Here is a 23616-nt window from a genome sequence, read left to right as displayed (position 1 = left end):
CACTCTTTCTCAGTCATCATTATATCCAGTGGCCACTGTGTTCTATACTCTTTCCAAGAGAGACGCATAATCTCTATAATATTTAAATTGAATTTTGCAACATTTTGCTACCACTTTAAGTGATACTACTCTATTCTCTAAGTCACATGTCTTTATTTATTCTAATAATATAACCTTTTTTATTCATAGGGTCACATGGGTATACCAGGACCAAGAGGTGCCACTGGACAACAAGGGCCCCCAGTATGTCTTGAAAGCATTCTTTGTAATTCTGGCATTTAAAAAACATTAATGTTAACATATCTTATTTGGTGTCTGCTTTATATGTGATTTCTGTTTTGGCTCCTATTAAAGGGTGAGCCAGGTGACCGGGGTGAACAAGGACTAAAAGGAGAGAGAGGATCTGAAGTAAGTTGAAATCATTTAAGACAATTTGAAACTTACTGCTGGCTTGAGAAAACAGGGGCACAAGGAGTTGCTGTTCATTGTAACTTAAATGATCATTCATTGTTTCAGAGCAAGAATCACCACAGGCCTCTAAACAGGGTGTTTGTCAATAATTTTGCTAAAACATCATTATTGATTAATCCGTGTGTTTCAACTGCCATCCAAAGTTCACTTTACCAGCAGACTACTCTGGCTTTAAGAAAATTGCCTAGAGTTGTCCCAGACTAATTGCCCTTCCTTAAGGTTTCAGGCAGAAATATCAACTAGCCTTAAAACCAGCACTGCAGAGCAAAATTTTAGCAGTCATACCTATTTAGTTGCTGTAGTAAGGTAGGGGTGGATATAGTTTATCTATATGACACAGACTCACAATTGGTTTAAAAGATGTTTTTTCCATAACACAAGTCAATTATTTGTTATCAGGCGAACTAAAAATGTCACTGACTCCTGGACCCCTCCACTCACAGGCATGATTCCCTATATACCAATAAACGTTGCCTCAATCTTATGTAACAACTGGATTTGTAGTTTGTACCATCACTTCATTGCTGCCCTACTTTTCATGGCATTCTGACTTTACCCGCTACTGATTTAAAATTAAATTCTTTAGAAAATGTACTGTATTTTAATAATAAATTAGGTGAGGATTGATAAAAAGTAATGAATTTGAGACCATGTTTCTCCTACTTTGTTAAGCTGCCTTCACCCATACTTGTGTTTCCCATTTGTGGGAGTTAGTAATAAAATTGAGTTGAGTCGGATATTGCATAGGTTTTCATTCACACAGAAGCCATTTTAAATAGTCTTGGCAACTACCTAGTAACTTACTGTCAGGCTCCTTGATAAATAAGGACTAATAAATAATAAATAAAAATATCCCATTGGGACTTACCTGGTGGCACAGTGGTTAAAAATCCACCTGCCAATGCAGGGGACAGGGGTTCGAGCCCTGTTCCTGGAGCAACTAAGCCTGTGAGCCACAACTACTGAGCCCGTGTGCCACAACTACTGAAGCCCGTGTGCCCTAGAGCCTGTGCTCCACAACAAGAGAAGCCACCGCAGTGAGAAGCCCGCACACTGCTACGAAGAGTAACCCCCGCTCTCCACAACTAGAGAAAGCCTGTGCACAGCAACAAAGACCCAATGCAGCCAAAAATAAATAAATAAATTTATTAAAAAAAAAAAAATCCCATTGAAGGCAAGCCTTAATTTTAAAAAGAAATTCAAAGAAAGAATACAGTTGTCTCATTAGCTTAGAATTTTTAATACCCAAATTGGAAAAGGTAGTGGAAAAAAACATGAACCTAGAACACTGCTACTACTTTCATGTGACTTCCTTATATTTGCATTAAGTGCCTAAGGATGCAAATGCTCTCCCAAGGTTTGATCCTAAAATTTCTAATCCTTTACAATTAGTACTTTCATATTCTCAATGTTTTCATTTTCCTTTTTTGATGTATCTCAGGAAGAAGAAATTTGTTTTATGTTTCTTAGTATCTGTTAAAATTATGCCAACAAAAGTAAAATATTCTTACTAGACAACTGCAGCTCCAGCCTATATGGTCAGCTCTCCCTGGGTATTGGAGCTGAAAGGTCTTGAGGAACCATGGTTTAAATTCTGTATAATCCACGAGAATTAGTTCTTTTCCCACTTTGGGCAATGCTGGTGTACAGTCCGAGGTTACGTTAAAAAGCCTCTTTGAATTTCAGATAGTAATGATTGCTACAAGAAAAACCACTGACTATGTGTTACTCACTAGGGACACTTTGAATGGCCAGGTGGATCCTACGGAATTGCCCTCATCTTGTTTTTGCAAAGCTTTAAATTTGTTTTTTAGATTTGGAAATGCCCTTTAAAATCGTTTGGACAACCCTCTCATTTTTCAGACGAAGAAATTTAGGTCCCAGAGGGATTATGAGTTACCTAAGATCACAGAACTAGTTAGCAACAGAACCAACACTAGAAACTTTATTTCCTGACTCCCATTATTATACAAAAGCCTTCTATTACTTTGAAGTCTTTTATAAATTAAGTTAAATATTAATTTTACTTAACCAGCCAATTCATTAATTGGTCTCTCAGACATGAAACTATGGAAACTATAAAGAAAAGGTTGGAGCAAGTCAAGTTAAAACCAATTGCAAACCACTACATTTTTTTAGAGACTTTTATAATGCAAATGTAGTGAACTGTCCCATAATGGCTTTCAAATACAGAGACTCAAGCCAAAATCTTACTTTCCTCCCAAAGCAAAATTCCAGATTTTAGTGAATTTAAATTTCTTGGTTAAAAAACAAAAAAAAGACTTAACTCTCTAAACCTGTGTTTGTACTTTAAAGCTACCCTCTCTAACAAAGTTAGAACTAACAAAGTATTGTGATGACTGTCCTTCAGCTTCATTTGAATAAAACACAAACGAATGTTTGGACTATAATGGCATTTAAAATTTTCTGTTACCTGGGGCTTCCCTGGTGGCGCAGTGGTTGAGAGTCCGCCTGCTGATGCAGGGGATGCGGGTTCGTGCCCCGGTCCGGGAAGATCCCACATGCCGCGGAGCAGCTGGGCCCGTGAGCCACGGCCGCTGAGCCTGCGCGTCCAGAGCCCGTGCTCCACAACGGGAGAGGCCACAACAGTGAGAGGCCCGCATAGCGAAAAAAAAAAAAAAAAAAAAAAAAAAAAAAAAATTTAAAATTTTCTGTTACCTAAAGAATTAGATTACCTTCTCTTGTAGTCTATGAAGTGGTACAATCCCAATGAATGGAATTCGTTGTTTTAAATGGATCTGATTTCAAGTGGGCTGTTGTATTTTTCAAAGCTAGCCAGACAAAAGAGAAAGCACAATTTTACATATACTCTAAAGAATAAATATGAAATTCATTCGCCTTTCCTATTATGAGAACAGGAAGTCTGTTGATTTATGAGGTACTTATATTTACATAAAATAATATGAGTAAGTTAATTTTGAAAATAGCATAGAATGCTTCTAGCTTTATTATATTTAAACTGGGCATTGGTGGAAGAGTGATTTTTTTTTTTCCTTTTTATGATACCAACTCAATTAATCATCTACAAACACCTTAGATGACAACATACTTTCTTTGTCTTTGGCCCAATCTTTAATTTCCTACTGAACAGACCATCTCTGTGTAGGATTAATATTGAGTAATGTTGGCTCTTAATTTAGTTACAACACTACCCAGCAATTCCGGCTGCAAGATTTTTTTTAATGCACAAATTCAAAAAAATACCAATCTTCTACCCTTTGTTGATCTTTATATATTTTAAACCTCCACTGCAAGTCTGTCATTTCTCTAACTAGCCTACTTCCTTTTAGTTATGGTGACAATAATTGTCATAAGGAAATCTTTCCTGAATTGACATCTAAAAACAGCAGAGACTGTTTTGTTATTTACTATACGCTTTTTGTATTTAATAAGGAGATTTTGTCACAATTGTACCATTACGAGTAGCAAAATATACATTAAAAATAAATTTTATAGTCATAATTTTCCTTTAGTGTTATTCTGTTGGAAGCTGCTTCCTGATGCCCATCCGAGTATTAATAACATTCTAGTTTTCACAGTGATAGACCCATGTATCTAGGTTTTAGAGCAGTATTTAACTGTTCTGAAATAATCCCAACATAATGGTCACCCTAAAATGTAACTGATTTGTGATATGAGACTCTCTTTGTTTTTATTTGAATGTTTGGAATAAAGCACGCACATACATGTATAGCATATCTGAACCTTAAGCCATAAACTCAAGTATACAAAAAGTATAATTTTGTTTATGTTCTTTGTAATGGAACTTAACTTCTGTCCTGAGTACCCATCCTGCCTGGTGGTAGAAACCTAATTGATGGAAATCTAGTCAATTGATTGCCTTTAACTCCGTCCACTCAAATATCCTGCATTTGATTTAGAGTTTTTCCCATTTATCCTCTTTTCAAGTCTGCTGTTACATTCTGGGTGGCAATGGTAGGGAAGGGGAATAGGAAATGAGATTGATCTTTAGCCATCATCTGTTCATACTAGCATCCACTGAAATGTACATCATCCCTTTTGGCCCCCGTCTGCCATCATCCCACCATGTTGGCATCTACCTTGGCCCTCCGGACAAAAGTTCTTTGATCCCTGTTGGCTTGTACAGCTATTTTCTCAACTCAGGTGCAAGATCTCCTTAGATAAGACTCTAAGGGCCATATGCTTCTGTTCTTGGCCACATGGAAATAATATTCTACTGCTCCCCACACCATGCCAGGTGCTTGAGGGACTCAGACTTCCTCAGGCCCCCTGGCCTAGACATCTCATGCAGAAATTTCAACTCTATTGCTGCACTCAGTGCAACTTAGCGTTCATCTCAGTGAGGCCTTTAGTCTCTCTAGCCATCATCTCTGTGCCCAAATCCCCACACTTATCTGCAGATATTATTGTTTTGTTTTGTTTAGTTTATTAAGTTTTATTCAAATGTAGTTGCTTTAAAATGTTGTGTTAGTTTCTTGCTGTACCACAAAGTGAATCAGGCATATGTATACAAATATCCACTCTTTTTTAGACTCACTTCCCATTTAGGTCACCACAGAGCACTGAGTAGAGTTCCCTGTGCTATACAGTAGGTTCTCATTAGTTATCTATTTTATACATAGTAGTGTATATAAGTCAGTCCCAACCTCCCAATTCATCCCAACCCCCCTCCTTCCGCCCTTGGTAACCGTAAGTTTGTTCTCTACATCTGTGACTCTATTTCTGCTTTGCAAATAAGCTCATCTCTACCATTTTTCTAGACTCCACATATAAGCAATATTATATGATACTTGTTTTTCTCTTTCTGACTTACTTCACTCTGTATAACAGTCTCTAGGTCCATCCATGTCTCTGCAGATGTCACTATTTTGTTCCTTTTTATGGCAGAGTAATATTCCATTGTATATATGTACTGTTTCTTCTTTATACATTCCTCTTTCGATGGACATTTAGGTTGCTACCATGTCCTGGCTATTGTAACTAGTGCTGCAATGAACATCATGGTGCATGCATCCTTTCGAATTACGGTTTTCTCCAGATATATGCCTAGGAGTGGGATTGCTGGGTCATATGGTAGCTCTATTTTTAGTTTTTTAAGGAACCTCCAAACTGTTCTCCATAGTGGCTGTACCAATTTTCATTCCCACCAACAGTGTAGGAGCGTTCCCTTTCTTTCACACCCTCTCCAGCATTTATTGTTTGTAGAATTTTTGATGATGGCCATTCTGACTAGTATGAGGGTATACCTCATTGTAGTTTTGATTTGTATTTCTCTAATAATTAGTGATGTTGAAAATCTTTTCATGTGTTTGTTGGCCATTTGTATGTCTTCTTTGGAGGAATGTCTGTTTAGGCCTTCCACCCATTTTTTGATTGGGTTGTTTGTTTTTTTAATATTGAGCTGCGTGAGCTGCTTATATATTTCGGAGATTAATCCCTTGTCAGTTGCTTTGTTTGCAAATATTTTCTCCCATTCTGAGGGTTGTCTTTTTGTTTTATTTATGGTTTCCTTTGCTGTACAAAAGGTTTTAAGTTTAATTAGGTCCCATTTGTTTATTTTTGTTTTCTTTTTCATTACTTTAGGCAGTGTATTGAAAAAGATCTTGCTGTGATTTATGTCACAGTGTTCTGTCTATATTTTCCTCTAAGAGTTTTATAGTATCTGGCCTTACATTTAGGTCTTTAATCCATTTTGGGTTTATTTTGTGTATGGTGTTAGGGAGTGTTCTAATTTCATTCTTTTACATGTGACTGTCCAATTTTCTCAGCACCACTTATTGAACAGACTGTCTTTTCTCCATTGTATATTCTTGCCTCCTTTGTCATAGATTAGGTAGCCATAGGTGCTTGGGTTTATCTCTGGATTTTCTATCCTGTTCCATTGATCTATATTTCTGTTTTTGTGCCAGTACCATACTGTTTTGATTACTGTAGCTTTGTAGTATAGTCTGAAGTCAGGGAGTCTGATTCCTCCAGCTCTGTTCTGCTTTTTCAAGATGGCTTTCATTATTCGGGGTCTTTTGTGTTTTCATACAAAGTGTAAAATTTTTTGTTTTAGTTCTGTGAAAAATGCCATTGGTAATGTGATAGAGATTGCATTGAATCTGTAGATTGTTTTGGGTGTATAGTCATTTTCACAATATTGATTCTTGCAATCCAAGAACATGGTATACCTCTCCATCTGTTTGTGTCACCTTTGATTTTTTTCATCAGTATCATATACTTTTCTCAGTACAGGTCTTTTGCCTCCTTAGGTAGGTTTATCCCTAGGTATTTTATTCTTTTTGATGTGATGGTAAATGGGATTATTTCCTTAGTCTCTCTTTCTGATCTTTCATTGTTAGTGTATAGGAATGCAAGAGATTTCTGAGTATTAATTTTGTATCCTCTGCAGGTGTTATTGTTTCTACCCACCCCAGGACTTGACAGCAGATTGGTGTCAAGGTCTCTTCTCATAGATACCCATCAGTGTCTTAACAGTTTTCCTTCTCTTTTTACCTTTATCCAACTTGAAGATTTTTTATATCCCCTTAGGTAGGAAAAACTTTCTCTTATATTATTATAATTCTTCTAAATATGTTCTTTATGGTATAAATTTTATGACTTGAATCCTTTATTACCTTGTTTCTTTATGTTCAACGATAGACTTTCAATATTTAAAAATCAGGCTTTTGTATTTAAAAATATATTCTTTTCAAACTATTCCCCCACCATGAGTTTCAGAGGACTGTTTTGAAATTCTTAAGCTAAAAAAGTCTACTTTGAAAATCAAAAGTTTAGAACAAATCTGTTGCTTTACATAAAAAGAAATACTGTGAAGGAAAACACACACCAGTTAACATATTTGAATATTATCACAATTCATATACTGTTTAATTAGTGCTATTCAAGACAACTGAAATCAGAATTGTTTTCAATATTTAAAACAGTCTTTATTTGTCTATTTTACTTCTTTATTGTATTCTAAAAGATGCATCTATTATAGGGACCATATGTTCCAGAAATTGTGTTTACTTCAACTAAACCCAGTTCACCAACTATCCCCTTTTCTGGTTTCCTTACCCTTAGGAAGAATTTACATTAGTGACTTTTTAAAGCAAGTAAAAGAGTTTTTGAACTTGGAGGTAGAACCCTTGATCCATATAGCTCCCTATCATCGAATTCTAACAAAATTGGATTTTTATCTCTTATAGAAAATGCCCTTTTTCTCTCTGACTACATACACTATTTCTTCTTAAAACGTTTAAGCTCATTTTCAGAAGACGTAACATCTTCTGAAATTGTTTATTTTGTCATTGTTGTCAAATTGAATCTTTAGTACAACTGTCTTCAGATTTGAATAACTTAACATCTCATTTTGGTGGAATTATCCTGTTTCTGAGAACTTTTGATGATTTCTGAGAAATGTTTCTAGTAATGGCAATAGGCTTATTTTTCTTATTTGTGAACTAGGTCACTCTTTAACACCTTTTTCTTCTTAAAATAATTTTAGGATATCATCAGAATAATGGCATGATTTGCAAGGGCAAATTTCTAACTATCCTGGTAGACCGTTACTGCTGAATCGATTATGATTTAAAATATCTCACACATGGAAAAACAAGCAATTCTGTGGGAAATAAAGATCTTTTCTTTGATTTACAAGTATGTTCTTCTCTGTGCTTCCAGATAAGCACATTTTAGGTTATTGGTTCATGTCCGTCACTACACTGTAAGTGCCTTGTGAACAAGAGCTTTGATTTTGCATCTCCAGCACATAACAGAATCCCTGATACCTAATAGTCAAGAAATGTTTACTGAATTAATTAAATAAGTACTTAACCACTTTCAGTAGGGAGACAAAGGCCTTGCCTGAAGTGGGGACTTTTATTTAAATAATCTATTCAGTTCCTTTTTAGAACTATAATTTGAATTCTTAAATCATAGAATTTGAAGCCAGGTGGAAATTCATAGATTATATAGTCAAATTCTTTCATTTACAGATGAAGAAAATGACTCCCAGGAAAGTTAAATGGCAATCCCAATGATAAACAGCTAGTTAGTGGCAGGACTTGCTGTAGCCTTCAGGTCTCAGAGTTCTTTTCTATGCCTTCAGTTTAATTAAATTTATAGCAATGAGTTGACAGCTGTGCTTCACATTTTTAGGGTCCTAAGGGGAAAAAAAGAGCTCCTGGCCCTGCTGGGAAACCTGGGATTCCTGTAAGTAACAGGCCTTTTTCACCTTTATTGTTTTTCTAAATAGAACTTTAGCAAGCAGAAAAGTTTGGGGCCAATTATGACGTGTTGGATAAATCAGATTGTCTTCAAAAAAATGTTTAAACCCATGCCGGAACACAGAGGGAACAAAATATGACCATTAGCTCAAAACCAAGCTTGGTGTTGAAACGGAAGTCGCTGCAACTGAAGGTTGTTATTTTCCAGTTCAGGGAGATCTCTCTGTGGATTCATGCTACTATTCTTTGATTGTGAACCACTAAAAAACAGGCAACTTGGAGTCATGACTAAATAAATGGTGACAGAGGTCAGAGATTTTCAAGCATAACTGAAAAGACATGAGCTGGATTTTAATCGAAGAACTCGGCCTCTCATTTTCCTGGGAAATAGAACAGAAAGTCTTAGAAAAAAGCTTTAAATCTTTTCATCACAGAACAAAGATTAATTTTACCTTAGCCATCTGTTTCCTCTTTGGCCAAGCAAATATGTGTAGACTAGCTTATTAGCAAAGACTTCCTGCTGGTCTCCCCTAGCCAACAGCCTGCTTTGCGTGGCCTGTGTTGGTTCAAAAAAAGCGAAGAAAAGTGAACATAAATTATGAGCACATTGAGATCAGAGATTCCCTACAGATTAAATCCAGTTGCCCAAGAGTACAAACAAAATGTTCAGACCTTCACTCAGTCATATAATTATCTAATTCAAAGTGGCAACTAAAAGAGCCGTAATTTATTTCTTGGGAAAATAACACAACACAGAGTTTTAGAGATGGTGAATGTCAGCCTATATCCTAAACCGACAGGTGCACATAGCTGATCTTTTCTCCACAGCTGGATAGAGCATGGGCTGGTACAATGAGAAATACCAGGAAATTACAGTAAAGTGGAAAACGTTACACAATAAATTGCTAATTAGCTTGGCATTTCAGTTTAGGGAACAGTTACCTGATCTGTTGTATCCAAATAGTAAATTATTAAGGAATCCAGAAAACAGGAAAATTTATCCTGGGACAGGGTTTTAAGAATGTAACCTCCCACTCCCCAATAAGTATAAAAGTGTTTGTCATTTAAACATCTGTATAGCATCTCTCTGTAATCCAAGTAATTTTTAATTACCAAGGGACTTCCAGGCCTACCTGGGCCAAAAGGCGTGCAAGGATACCCTGGAGCAGAAGGCATTTCAGGAAACCCTGGTAAAGTTGGGCTACCAGGAAAACAGGGACTTCCTGTGAGTAGATTGAATATTCTTTGCTCTTTATTTCTTATGCATAAGTGTCTCTTTACTAAAACCATAGATATTTTGGCTGTCTTCCTTAACTTTGACATTGGTTCATATTGTGTTTATGATTTCCAGGGAATGTCAATGAGTACATTCTGTTGGATGTTTTATAACCCATGTAATATAACCCATATTATTAATAATTTATATTATTTTTACACATATAAAAGCTGGTACATAGGAACAATAAAGAAGTAAAACTTTAAGGGGGCTTCCCTGGTGGTGCAGTGGTGGAGAGTCCGCCTGCCGATGCAGGGCACGCGGGTTCGTGCCCCGGTACGGGAGGGTCCCGCGTGCCATGGAGCGGCTGGGCCCGTGGGCCGTGGCCACTGGGCGTGCGCATCCGGAGCCTGTGCTCCGCAACGGGAGAGGCCACAACAGTGAGAGGCCCGCGTACCACAAAAAAAAAAAAAACTTTAAGGGCTACACAGCCTGTGTTTTGAGTTCATCAAATGTCTTAAGCCACCGTTGGAACATTTCAGGCTTGGCAATAACTCAAGGTAAGTTCTGCCAAAATCATTTTCCTTTACTTTTATAGCCTCACTATTTTACAGAAATTGTGTGAATATTTTCTCTGTGTTCATCTAGTGGTGATGCAATGCGCAGTGATGTAGATTATTATTTTTATGCAGATTTCTATCTTATTTATTTGATCAGAAATTTTAAAATGATATTTTTGTCTTCATTTGGCCATTTTCCCTCTTTCCTTCCTAAGGTCAACATGATCCAGATATTTTTTGTTATCTCATGTTGTGTTTCCCTTTGAAATACAAGAATAATTAATCGCATATTTCAGTAATCCAGTAAAATTTATCCTTTTACATTTCCACTATTTTTGGATATGATTATGTATTGACCTGTTTTTCTTTTCTTAAATGAATCAATCCTAGTTGTTTATTCACATGTAGCATGGGACTGTAGCAAAGCTCAAACCCAGATTAATATTATTCTTTCACTATGATGAATTATCTCACTTGTTTCAAAAAATGTATCAAATTATGACCCAGCCAATTTAATTATTTCAGAAATAAGTATCTGGCCATATTCTATTTGGAAAGGTGAGTATTTTTAAGGAGGCTTAGTATGGTTTCTATTTGCTTTGGGGACAGTATATCTGAACATCAGAGCATCAGGGTGTAAGCCCTAGAGAAATTTGACAGCCAGGCTGATGTTTTGATTAAAATATATGTTTTCTAAACTTCTGCCATTAACATCAGTCTGGTTAAAAGAGGACTTCCATTTGAGATCCCAGTCTTAAAGGGAGCTCATGCCCTGAAGCTTCATGTAGATGCTGCACTCTAGGCTCACCATATAAGAGTCTTAAAATGAGGTTGTGGAGTTTTAAAAATACAACAATAAAACACTTTGAATTGGTCTGAGAGTCTGTACTTAAGTTTTACTGGGAAATGTTAGAGTGAATCTTACTGCTTTGAATAAGATTTTGAGAGCTGAAACAAGGAAAACCACATTTCAAAATACGTCATATTTCTTGCTGTGAACACAGGTTTAGTCATGGAGGTGGTATGTATGTGGATGTGTCCAGTAGTCGATAAGGCTAGAAACTGAATTGTAAATACTAATAACAGCGAATAGATTTATTTAATTACTGCAAAGAGGAACGCATTTGTTTTCTGACTAAAATAATATTAATCCAGGTACTTATTCCAGATATGGATAATACAAATCAGGATCCTATATATATATGTTTAATAAGAATTTCAGACATTCAGCATATAAGATATTCAGCAGACACTAGTGACAGGTCAAAGTCATCCACATTTTTTACACCAAGTCACTTAATACTTCATTGTGGCAAACAACTTCTTTCTGGCAGTATGTGACACCTGAAGGTCTTCCTGGAAAGGACTGAAAATCGGAAAATAAAATGAAAACATTGATTCAGACTACAAAAATATGAACCATTTTCTCTTGCATAAATACAGCAATGTGGCAAGTGATTGTTATCTGCTGCTGGTTTCCAGAAAGAAAACAGACATTTTCTAACAACTCTACATCCTTCTTTAATGGGGTAATACTTAAAGGACAGTAATATAATGGCTAAGAGAAAGCCAATACAGAAAATGGTAGATGCAAATAAGATACTGATTTCATTTTAATTCTGTCTAAGTTGCATTCTAGAATCTGCCACACGGTTTTGATTGGCTGTGTGGGTGAAGGCTCGTGCATAAAACCAAATCACTGGTTCCACATAGAATAAAAAAGAATGAAGAGGACTTAAAGCCAGATGCTGAAGCCATTTGCACACTCAGGGCTATTCCAAGACCCAGTTAGAACTCTAGGGTATATCAACAGGGCTCTTTGGTTGCAAACCACCAAACATGGCTATATGGATTGCCTATGTATACAGATTGCCCCAAGTTCTGCCCACTGGGAAGAGTCTCCTTCACTGATATCTTTCAGGCTTAAATGCAGCAGCAATCCACTTCTAGCAGATGTTGACATTCAATGCAGATCTATCCATAACTCAGGCCTGAACTTTTTTCTACCCTACTAACTGGCAAGGGGAATTCTCTAGGAAGGCTGAAGGAGCAGTGGTAAAGCAGTAGAAAAAGTATCATGGAAGTCTCAGTTGCTTGCTTGCATATTTTGTTTGTGATTTCTGGACCTGCTGGGACCCAGTCTCGATATACACCATTTCCATTTAGGAGTGAACGCTGCTGTGCCCAGCCAATTTTATGACTTAGTGGATCAAATACCACTCAGATCATAATGGTCAGTTCAGGACACATAGTCATTTGATGTCTCAGGGTCGCTTATTCAGCTTCAACCAGAGCAAGCCCAGAACTGCTTTCCAAATGGGAAATTACATTTGACAAAGAAGGCATTGCTTATGTCCAAAACCTTATGGGTATAAGCTGTAATTCTCTTATGGGGGTTATCAAAGGGTCCATATAGCATCTCTACCAGCCACAGACCCTTCTGATATTATTGGATCTGCTCAGTCATAGCAAGGTAGCTTACACAGCATCCTGAATCTGCTGCCGAGCATTTTCGTCGGGGACCACCCAAAACTAGCAAGCTGGCAAAGGACTTGAATTTCTCCAGAGAAGATACACAAGTGACCAATAATCACATGGAAAGGTGCTCAACATCACTAATCATTAGGAAAATGCAAATCAAAACCACAATTAGATACCACTTTTACAACCGCTAGGATGGCTATTATCCAAAAAAATTAAAAAATTGAAAGAAAGACAGAAAATTACAAGTGTTGGTAAGTGTGTGAAGAAACTGGCACCTTGTGTATTGCTAATGGGAATGTAAAATGATGCAGCCGCTGTGGAAAACAGTACGACAGGTCTTGAAAACTTAAATATAGAATTACCATATGATCCAGCAACTCCCCTCCTGGGTATATATCCAAAAGAAATGAAAGCAGAAACTTGAACAGAAATTTTCCAAATGTTCATAACAACATCATTCACAGTAACCAGTAGGTGGAAACAACCCACGTGGCTGTCAACAGTGAAACAGATAAACCAAATATGGTATATACATACAATGGAATATTATTCAGTCTTAAAAAGGAAGGAAATTCTGACACATGTTACCAAATCGATAAACCTTGGAGACATGCTAAGTGAACTAAGCCAGACACAAAAGTACAAATAGTATATGATTCCACTTATATGAGGTACCTAGAATGGTCAAATGCATAGACAGAAAATAGAATGGAGGTTGCCAGAGACTGGGAGAAGGATTTGGAGAAGTTACTGTTTAATGGGTACAGAGTTTCAGTTTGGAACATAAAAATTTCTGGGGCTTCCCTGGTGGCGCAGTGGTTGAGAGTCCGCCTGCCAATGCAGGGGACACGGGTTCGTGCCCCAGTCTGGGAAGATCCCACATGCCACGGAGCGGCTGGGCCCGCGAGCCATGGCCACTGAGCCTGCACGTCCGGAGCCTGTGCTCCGCAACGGGAGAGGCCACAGCAGTGAGAGGCCCGCGTACCGCCAAAAAAAAAAAAGAAAAAAATTTCTGGAGATGGATGGTGGTGATGGTGGCACAACAATGGGAATGTACTTAATGCCTCTGAACTATACATCTAAAAACGGTTAAAATGGTAAGTTTATGTTATATATATTTGACCGCAATAAAAACCTAGCAACTTTACAGGCTACCCAGTAAGTGGGTAAATGGGTTGTAGCAGCATACCCAAAGGTGGTATAGATTGACTCCGAAGTCCAGAGAGGCTCACCAAGCATTGTGCCTCTTTTATTGTGATGAGCAATGCAAAGTGCAACAACCTGTCTCTACTTTAGAGGATATCCTGATACACCCCCAAACCACTACCCCTAGGAACTTACATTTAGCAGTCCCATGAACTTTTTAATCCTATCCCCTGGTGTATCCTTAGGGTGCTTGTTCTCTTCCACTCTCCAGGTCCAGTTAGCACAGTGAGCTCAGTTTAATGGACCTGCCTGATATTTTGTGAGATGTCAAAGACTATAAAGATATCGCTCTGGTCTATTTTATGACAGAGAGGAAAACTGAGCTGACACAGCACTGAGATAAGGCATTGAAGTGATACAGCTCTTTCTGCCTTGTGAAGGCAAGCGAACTGCCTCTGATCATCTTCACTGATAGGAATGTTGGTAGGAAGTATTTTTACTAGGTCAGTAACTGCTGTTGCTAATCGCTGTACTGTTCAGTAAAGACACCATATCAGAAACTGCAGCTGTGATTGGCATCAACACACAATTGCGTTTGTAAATTTAAGTCTGGGAGTTATCTGGTGTGTGCACCAAACAGATGAGTAAAATGGATATGGGATATGGTAGGATCACTGCTTTTGCATCTTTCAGGTCTTTTGGCCGTAGTATATACAATTTTCCACAGGGATGTGGTGGTTAATATGAACAGTTTTCTACAGGGGTGTGGTGTTACCTTAGGTATACATTGTGGGGAAGGGGGCAGGAAGAGATAGTTGCAGGGGCTTCCACATGTCTCTTCCCTTCCTACCACAGTAGCCTTTACTTTATAAGTGAGGGATTGTTACTATTCTCTGAGATTGGAGAAAACAATACAAAAACAAAAACTGGGCTCACAGTCCTACTGGACCCACTTGGGAAAAAAAATTGAGCCAAATCTGCATTTATCACTATTTATCCCTTGGCCTTCATAAACTTACACTCTGACCAGAGTGCCGTGATATTTTGGATTTCCAGGGTTTATTATCAGTTCAAATCCAATATCTAACAGCCCCCAGAAAGGCTGTTTCTGTTTCCCCAGTGTTCAGTCACCTGGTAAATGACCACACGTCCCTCTGCAGAAGGCTTAGGGCAGAAGTCACTGTGTACACCTATGACCACATTGCAGGGTTCTTCCTCGAAGAGAACCTGCCTCCCCCTCAGTCAAGGGATTCTGATGTAGGAACTGGCTTGAGTCTGGGAACTGAGCGAGAGGCCATGAATCCCAAGTACAGTGACTTTAATTAGGATTATACCCATCAGACCTAGAATTTTTCTACCTATACATCAATATATTAGCATATGGTATATTTAATTCCTATGGATCTTTGATCAACTAACCATCAGCACAGATCTCTGCAGGTCAGAACATCTAGTCAAAACATCCTATGGCTTAGTGTGATAATTGCTTCTACCTTTTCTCTGATAGTAAAGCACTGTCACCTAGAATCTACCACTCAGAGTCCAATATTCCTGTTTAAATAAGGGAACTTTATTCTTATGACATTTCTTAACACCTTGGTAAGGAGTGTTCTTTGATCCCTTTCAGGGGCCATGGTTAGAGGGTGGTTGATCAGATTGCATGTGAGAAATCTGTCTCCACATTTCTATCTTTCTGAGCATTTGAACCCCTTCCTATGCAGTATACTAGGGGAGTTATAGCGTTCAACCTCATTAACTGTAGCCCGTAGTTGAGTCAAGGCTTCAAACTGCCAATCCATCAGACTATGAATGGGGCTCCCAGATGCTTGAGCAGGTGGCTATCTCCACAAGCAAGGAAAACTAAGAGGGAGTTGAGGTTCACAGTTCTTAGTCTTGCCCATGTCTGCTCAAATATCCCCATCCCTTGTCTTGGAGTTCTACTCTTTCTCCACCCAGTGCCCTTATTTAGCATGAGATGTCTGGTTAGTTGAAGATGTATACACATTCTGAAAATCTTACAGTAGTTTGGGTCCTCAGCCACATCTGCCTTGGACTATAGGGGATGAAAGACTCCTTCAAGCTGCCATGGGGATTTTCTGATTTTTCATTATGTTCTAAGTTGAGCGTGCAAGACCTTTATTTTGTCCCTTTCTCTGTATTCTCTCTAGATCACTCAAGAGACTGCCCTCTGATCACGCAGTCTTTATAGTCACTATGTTCACCATAGTGAATACCTGCCAAGGCCACATGATCTTCTGACACTTTGCCCTCCAGCAGCACTTAATCTAATGTCATGGCCAGTGCTAATCTGAATAATCATGATGCCACTGCATACCACAGATTAGTAGTGTCCATTTATCCGCAACAAGGAAGTTATCTGAGCATTCCTTGATTATGAGCAAACCAATCTCAGAATCCCATTTGTGGGGTTAGTTTCCTGACTTCACTCTTATTACCAGTTACATACATATCACAGTCTAGCTAAAAACAGTGGGGCAACTGAGGAAGGTTTAATAAAGGGACTACTTACAAAAATGTGAGCAGGGCTAAGGAAAACCAAGAAGAGATGCTGAAGCACCCGAGGGATAGCAACAATGGCACGTCATTACAACCCATAGGCCTGAAGAGACAAAGGAAAGGGGAACGAAATTATAGAGAAAGTCGTTATTGCCATAGGAGAGAGCCATTTAGCAGGAGTTGAGACCTTCAGTAGAAGGATTCAGCCAATCCACTGCAACTCAGCAAAGGGAGAGCCAGGGGAATAAGTATTTCAGTCTCCTCCTGTCTTCCAGTCCCCTAAACAGTACATCCTGTTAGCCAAACTCAAGCAAGTAAGAGTGATAATAGGAACAATCTGCCCTGGCAGGGAGGCCTATTTTATCACTGACATGGTTTAGAATTGCTAGTCTGTGATGGTGAAAACAAAAGCAATTTTTTAAATTATTTTAAAAATTTACTACCTTATACATATTAGTGTATATATGTCAGTCCCAGTCTCCCAGTTCATCCTAATGAGAACCTGCTGTATAGCACAGGGAACTCTACTCAGTGCTCTGTGGTGACCTAAAGTGAAGGAAATCCAAAAAAAGAGGGGATAGGGCTTCCCTGGTGGTGCAGTGGTTGAGAGTCCGCCTGCCGATGCAGGGGACACGGGCTTGTGCCCCGGGCCCGGAAGAACCCATATGCTGTGGAGCGGCTGGGCCCGTGAGCCATGGCCACTGAGCCTGCGCGTCCGGAGCCTGTGCTCCGCAACGGGAGAGGCCACAACACTGAGAGGCCCGCGTACCGCAAAAAATAAAAAAAAATTTTAAAAAAAGAGGGGATATATGTATACATATGGCTGATTCACTTTGCTGTACAGCAGAAACTGACACAATATTGTAAAGCAACTATACCCCAATTAAAAAAATAATACCACACCCCCCCCAAAAAAATTCACTACCAACAATGCATTCCCTTACTGCCTTCACCAAGGGGGGGCTCCCTCCCATCCACGTGCCCTTGGTATGTCACTCACCAGTAAGGGAACCTGCTGGGTCACAGATCAGGCTGGAAAAGGGCAGATCTCAAAAGGCAAACAGAAAATATCCAGGCAACACTATTTAAGTTCTCTCTATACACGGTGTGCATCAGCAATCTGTTCCCTGTGTCAAAAAACTACACCTGGGGGCTTCCCTGGTGGCGCAGTGGTTGAGAGTCCGCCTGCTGATGCAGGGGACGCGGGTTCGTGCCCCGGTCCGGGAGGGTCCCACATACCGCGGAGCGGCTGGGCCCGTGAGCCATGGCCGCTGGGCCTGCGCGTCCGGAGCCTGTGCTCCGCGACGGGAGAGGCCACAGCAGTGAGAGGCCCACGTACCGGAAAAACAAACAAACAAACAAACTACACCTGGTAAGCCAAATCAGCCTATTTTTCTATGGCCAGTGAGCTAAATGGTTTTTACATTTTTAACGGTAGAAAAAAATAAAAAGAATAATGTGGCACATGAAAATTACATGAAATTCAAATTTCAGTATTCATAAATTAATTTTATTGGCACACAGCCACGGTCATTTGTTTACAGATAGCTGCTTTTGCACTACATGACAGAGTTGAGTAGTTGCAACAGAGACCAGTGGCCCACATGGGCTAAAATATCTACTATCCAGCCTTTTTACAGAACAAGTTGGCTGATCTCTGGTCTATTTGTATTATCACATCGTTTTTATTACTACGGCTTTGTCTTATGTCCCCATATTTAGTAGGGCAAGGCCCCTTCTTTACACTTCTACCACATACATTTGAGATTAGAGTTTCTTTAAAAACAGAACATAAACTTGAATTATCACTGGGTTTGCCTTAGATTTATTTGGGGAAAATTAATATCTTAACCTTTTAATTATCTATGTGAGATAAAATATTCTTGTCATCTTATCAATATAAGATCTTATAATAGATTTTCTCCATAATAATAATGGTAAGAAGTTATGTAATACTTAGTATGTGCCAGGTACCATGATTAATGTTTTACTGTATTAACTCATTTAATCTTTACAATATTATAGATACAATTATCATCCTATTTTATACAAAACTGTCACTTTCATAGTCACATAGCTACAAAGGCAGTCTAACTCCATATTCTTTGCTCTTATCAATATGCAATATTGCCCCTCAATAAAGGCCTTATGTATTCTTATTTTTTTTTTATTTTCTAGTTACTTATTACTTAATTAAATATTACTGATTTAGATTACATTCTATACAACTGGATTTTTTTATTTCTAATAATTTGCTATTGTGGTCCTATTGGATTTTTAGGTAGGTAATATCTTCAAACAATGGCAGCTTTCACTCTTTTCTTAAACTCATTTTTTTTCTTATCACATAGGTGGATAGGGCCCCTCAATACTATCTTAAACAGTAGCAGTAATAGCAGACCTCCTTCTACTGCTTGAAATCTTAGAGAGAATGCATCTAAAATTCCTCTATTAAGAATATTTTGCCATGTTAATTCTGTATTTTCCTTGTCCTATACTATCTTTGGGGGGTTTTGTTTCTTTTTTATTTTCTGATTTCCATTGGATAGATTGAATTCTCTTCTGCAGGTTTAAAAGTTACCTATTCTCTTTCAGTTGATGTTCTTGTGGCAGCTGCCCCAAACTTAAGAACCAAATATGTCCTTGTTTAACTCTAGTGATTTGTTTAATAAATCAGTTACTGTATCTTCCCTCTAACAAAACAAGTACTTGTGTTTGTTCTCATGTCCTTTTGTTTCTATAAACAACTCCCTTCATCATTTTTTGATATTACCTTGAAACTTGACTTATAATTCTCATGCATTTACATTCTCTTTTTTTTTTTTTTAACTTATTCTGATTTTTAAAACATTTTTATTGGTGGGGCTTCCCTGGTGGCGCGGTGGTTGAGAGTCTGCCTGCTGATGCAGGGGCATGGGTTCGTGCCCCAGTCTGGGAGGATCCCACATGCCATGGAGCGGCTGGGCCCATGAACCGTGGCCACCGAGCCTGCGCGCCCGAAGCCTGTGCTCCGCAACGGGAGAGGCCACAACAGTGAGAGACCCGTGCACCGCAAAAAAAAAAAAAAAATTTTATTGGAGTATAGTTGATTTACAATGTTGTGTTACTTTCAGGTGTACAGGAAAGTGAATCATTTATACATATACATATATCCACTCTTTTTTAGATTCTTTTCCCATATAGGCTGTTACAAGTATTAAGTAGAGTTCCCTATGCTATACAATAGGTCCTTATTAGTTATCTGTTTTATATATAGTAATGTGTATATGTCAGTCCCCATCTCCCAATTTATCCCTCCCCCCTTTCCCACTGGTAACCATAAGTTTGTCTTCTACATGTGTAACTCTGTTTCTGTTTTGTAGATAAGTTCATTTGTACCCTTTTTTTAGATTCCACATATAAGCAATATCATATGGTATTTGTCTTTCTCTGTCTGACTTACTTCACTCAGTATGACAATCTCTCGGTCCATCCATGTTGCTGCAAATGGCAGTATTTCCTTCTTTTTATGGCTGAGTAATATTCCATTGTATATATGTACCACATCTTCTTTATCCATTCGTCTGTCACTGGGTATTTAGGTTGTTTCCATGACCTGGCTATTGTAAATAGTGCTGCAGTGAACGTTGGGGTGCATGTATCTTTTTGAATTATGGCTTTCTCCAGATATATGCCCAGGAGTGGGATTGCTGGATTATATGGTAGTTCTATTTTTAGTTTTTTAAGGAACCTCCAAACTGTTCTCCATAATGGCTGTACCAATTTACATTCCCACCAACAGTGTAGGAAGGTTCCATTTTCTCCACACCCTCTCCAGCATTTATTGTTTGTAGATTTTTTGATGATGGCCATTCTGACCTACTTTCTCTTTTTATTTCCTTTGTTTCTTTTTTTAATATAGTAGTAAAAATTAAGCTATTTAGTCACTATTACTTTCAGTATTCCTTATAGAACCTCCTGAATTTGTTTTTATTATTATTTGAGTACTTCCTCCAAAAAGTATTTTCAATGAGGTGTTTGTGAGATAAACCTTCTGAGGCCTCATATGCCAACAGATATCTTTATTATCCTCTTACATTTATATGGTACATCCAGCACTGTACTGGAGCTTCTACCAATGGTTCTAGTCAGTAAAAGAAAAAGAAATAAAAGCCACCCAGATTGGAATGGAAGAAATAAAACTGTCTTTATTCACAGACAACACAATCATCTATGTAGAAAATCCAGAATCTACCAAAAAAACCACTAATAATTGAATTTAGCAGGGCTGCAGGATACAATATCAATATACAAAAATGAATTGTATTTCTCTATACTCAGTGAACAATCAGAAACTGACATTTAAAAAGCAGTACTTATTGTAGTATCAAAATGGGGTAATCTGACCCCCCAAAAATGTGCAACTTGATACTGAAAACTGTAAACCATTGCTGACATAAATTAAAGAAGACCCAAATGTTAAATGGTGTATACCCTATGTTCATGGATCAGAAGACTCAATACAAATAGCAACATAGAGAAGGGGCAGTGAATGGACATAGGGAGCAAATGAAGAAAAACACACATAAATATTAGATAAACAGTGGAAAGAAGGTCCAGAATCAAGGGGTGAGGAATTCTAACATTTAGAAGTCAGGTAAAGAAGGAAGAGGAGATGACGAAGGAGTCTGAGACGGAGTCGCCATAATAGATAGGAGAAAAAGAATGTAATGTCGTGGGAGCTTAAGAATATATCAAGGAGAAAGTCATCGACTGTGTCTAATCATCATGAGAGAGTTTGTTGGACATGTGTTTTATTCTGTTTTTGGTTTTGTTTTTTGGCTACTCAGCATCTTGACCCCATTTTTATGTTCAGAAATTTTTATGTTTCCTTTCTTTTTTGAGTCTTTTTTGAGTCTTGATGGCAAGCCACCTTCTACTACTGAAGTCAAAAAGTCTAGACTCTTACCTTCCACTCCCTCTTTGAAACAAGAATGTAGGCCTATGACCCAGGCCTAAGCAATCAGTTATATTCACCCACACCTTCCATTGCGGAGTTAGTAAGACAGAAGCAGCGATAATGGAGATTCCATTCTGGTGGCAGTTGCAGTAACTTTCAGTGGCACTCAAGTGTCCAAGGTCAATGTCCAGCAGCTGGTCTGGTGCTCACTACAGTGTCTAAATTCTGGCTGCCTAGTCTTCTTTTAATTCTACCCATTTTCCAAACCTGGTTTTCTAGATTTATCTGTGATTATATGAGCTACTCAATATCTTTTCAGTAAATTTTTTGCTTAATTGGTTTCTGATGTTTGCAAATAAGGACCCCCCCCCCCACCTAATACAGAAATCTAACAAGATAAAATTATCATCATTGTATTTTAGTATATGGAGGTCATTGGTAACTTTAGCAAGTGAGTATTTGATTTGATTAGTGGGGTCAGAAACAGGATTGGAGTGCTTGAGGAGTGAGAGGGTATGAGGAAATCAAGATATGCAGACAATCCAATGGAGAAAGTTGGCTCTGAAGGAGAAGGTAGGGCAATAACTGGAGAAGAAACTGAGGCTAAGGTAGAAAGTTATTTTTAAATGAGCGAGCCTTAACCATATTTAAATGCTAGAGGGACTTAGTAGAGATGGAGAGACTGAAGACTTAAAATCAAGGGAAAAAAGAATCTGAGTATGAATTGGTCAGATAACAAAACATGCATATTCTAACTCCACTTAGTAAGTTACTCTACTTCTAATTGGAGGTCATTAAAAAAAAAACAGATTCTGAGCCACATATCCCTTTATATATGACTAGTATAAAAAGCTCATTGAATTCTGTGGTGAAAAAATTGAAATGAATTACAATAATGTTGAATACTGCTGCAGTATACCTCATAGGGCCATGAAGTTGAGTGGCATCTGGTATTTCCATTAGTAAGCAATTAGGTATCAGATCGTAACTCATTGTCTCCTACTTTTTAGCATTTTCAAAGAATGTTAGAAAAGATTTACATGCATACTTAGAAATCAGGATGTCATAAGTATTGAAGCATTTTGTAACCATTGAAATAAAAACAAAATAACTTTCCCTTGAAGAATCCCCTTTCAACCCCAAGGTTTACACATGATATTGGTATTTATGAATACGGAAATACTTTCCACAAATGTTTCTGCTCCCTGTAGAATATTTGATATGAAATTAGTTATAATGCTTTATAAGGGACAAGTCTGTTCAGTGAAATTAGGTACAGTGGCTAAACTGGTCATTAGGAAAAGTGATTTCTAAGATAATTATTTCTGAAACCTACTATGGTAATAGAAAAACTGCTTAAGAGAAAGTAATACTAGCAAATTCCCTGGAATATTTTCAACAAGGATTAGGACATCTTTCCATTGGTCTTTTGTTGTTGTTGTTGTTGTTTTTTCTTTTTTTCAAATCATGGCACCATGGTGCTTTTTGGCTTACCTTTAAAGACTGCTGGATTTTTCCACTGAGAAAAATATTTATTCTGGGATTTCGAGCATTATGCAACTGCCTGATTTTCCTAAACAATGTTCTTTCTTTTTTTTGATGTGGCCAAAGGAGTTAAAGTATTCCTGGCACATTCACACCGCAGTTTCAATGTTTTTTTAAAGTCATGTGACTATAACTGAAGGATAGTATTAGGGAGGCTCACAGTTGACTGTGTGAATTTCCTTCTGTATAAATGAGTGTTTTGAGACTAGTCAACTTAGCACATCTGTAGTAAATGAGTCTACCATGCTGTTTTCATTTATGAAAAAGGAAAACAACTTTTCCCTGCAAAGATCATAAATCTATTTGTCATCAAAATGAAGCCTTACCCATTTTTTTTATTTTTCACTGCTGCAACTATAAAATTGGTTATTGGAAAAAAAGGAAAGAAACAAAACTAACAGCTTGACTTAGGACAGACAAATCAAGGCCTTTCAATCTTTTTTTTTTTTTTTGCGGTACGCGGGCCTCTCACTGTTGTGGCCTCTCCCGCTGCGACACACCGGCTCCCGACGCGCGGACTCC

General features: G+C 38.0%; 1 protein-coding gene across 1 annotated transcript in view; it reads left to right on the top strand.

Moving 5' to 3' along the window:
* Positions 1 to 23616, top strand: part of COL24A1 (collagen type XXIV alpha 1 chain) — a 382692-nt gene that overhangs the window by 309183 nt on the left and 49893 nt on the right. The window contains exons 44-47 of the mRNA XM_007457245.1: positions 190 to 243; positions 355 to 408; positions 8620 to 8673; positions 9805 to 9912. Of these exons, the coding sequence (XP_007457307.1) occupies positions 190 to 243; positions 355 to 408; positions 8620 to 8673; positions 9805 to 9912 (270 nt within the window). The remainder of the gene's footprint in view (positions 1 to 189; positions 244 to 354; positions 409 to 8619; positions 8674 to 9804; positions 9913 to 23616) is intronic.

The sequence above is a fragment of the Lipotes vexillifer genome, unplaced genomic scaffold (assembly GCF_000442215.2).
Source record: "Lipotes vexillifer unplaced genomic scaffold, Lipotes_vexillifer_v1.1 scaffold250, whole genome shotgun sequence".
Taxonomy (NCBI): domain Eukaryota; kingdom Metazoa; phylum Chordata; class Mammalia; order Artiodactyla; family Lipotidae; genus Lipotes; species Lipotes vexillifer.
The sequence above is the reverse complement of the archived record's forward strand: the minus strand, read 5'-3'. Positions and strand labels throughout refer to the sequence as shown.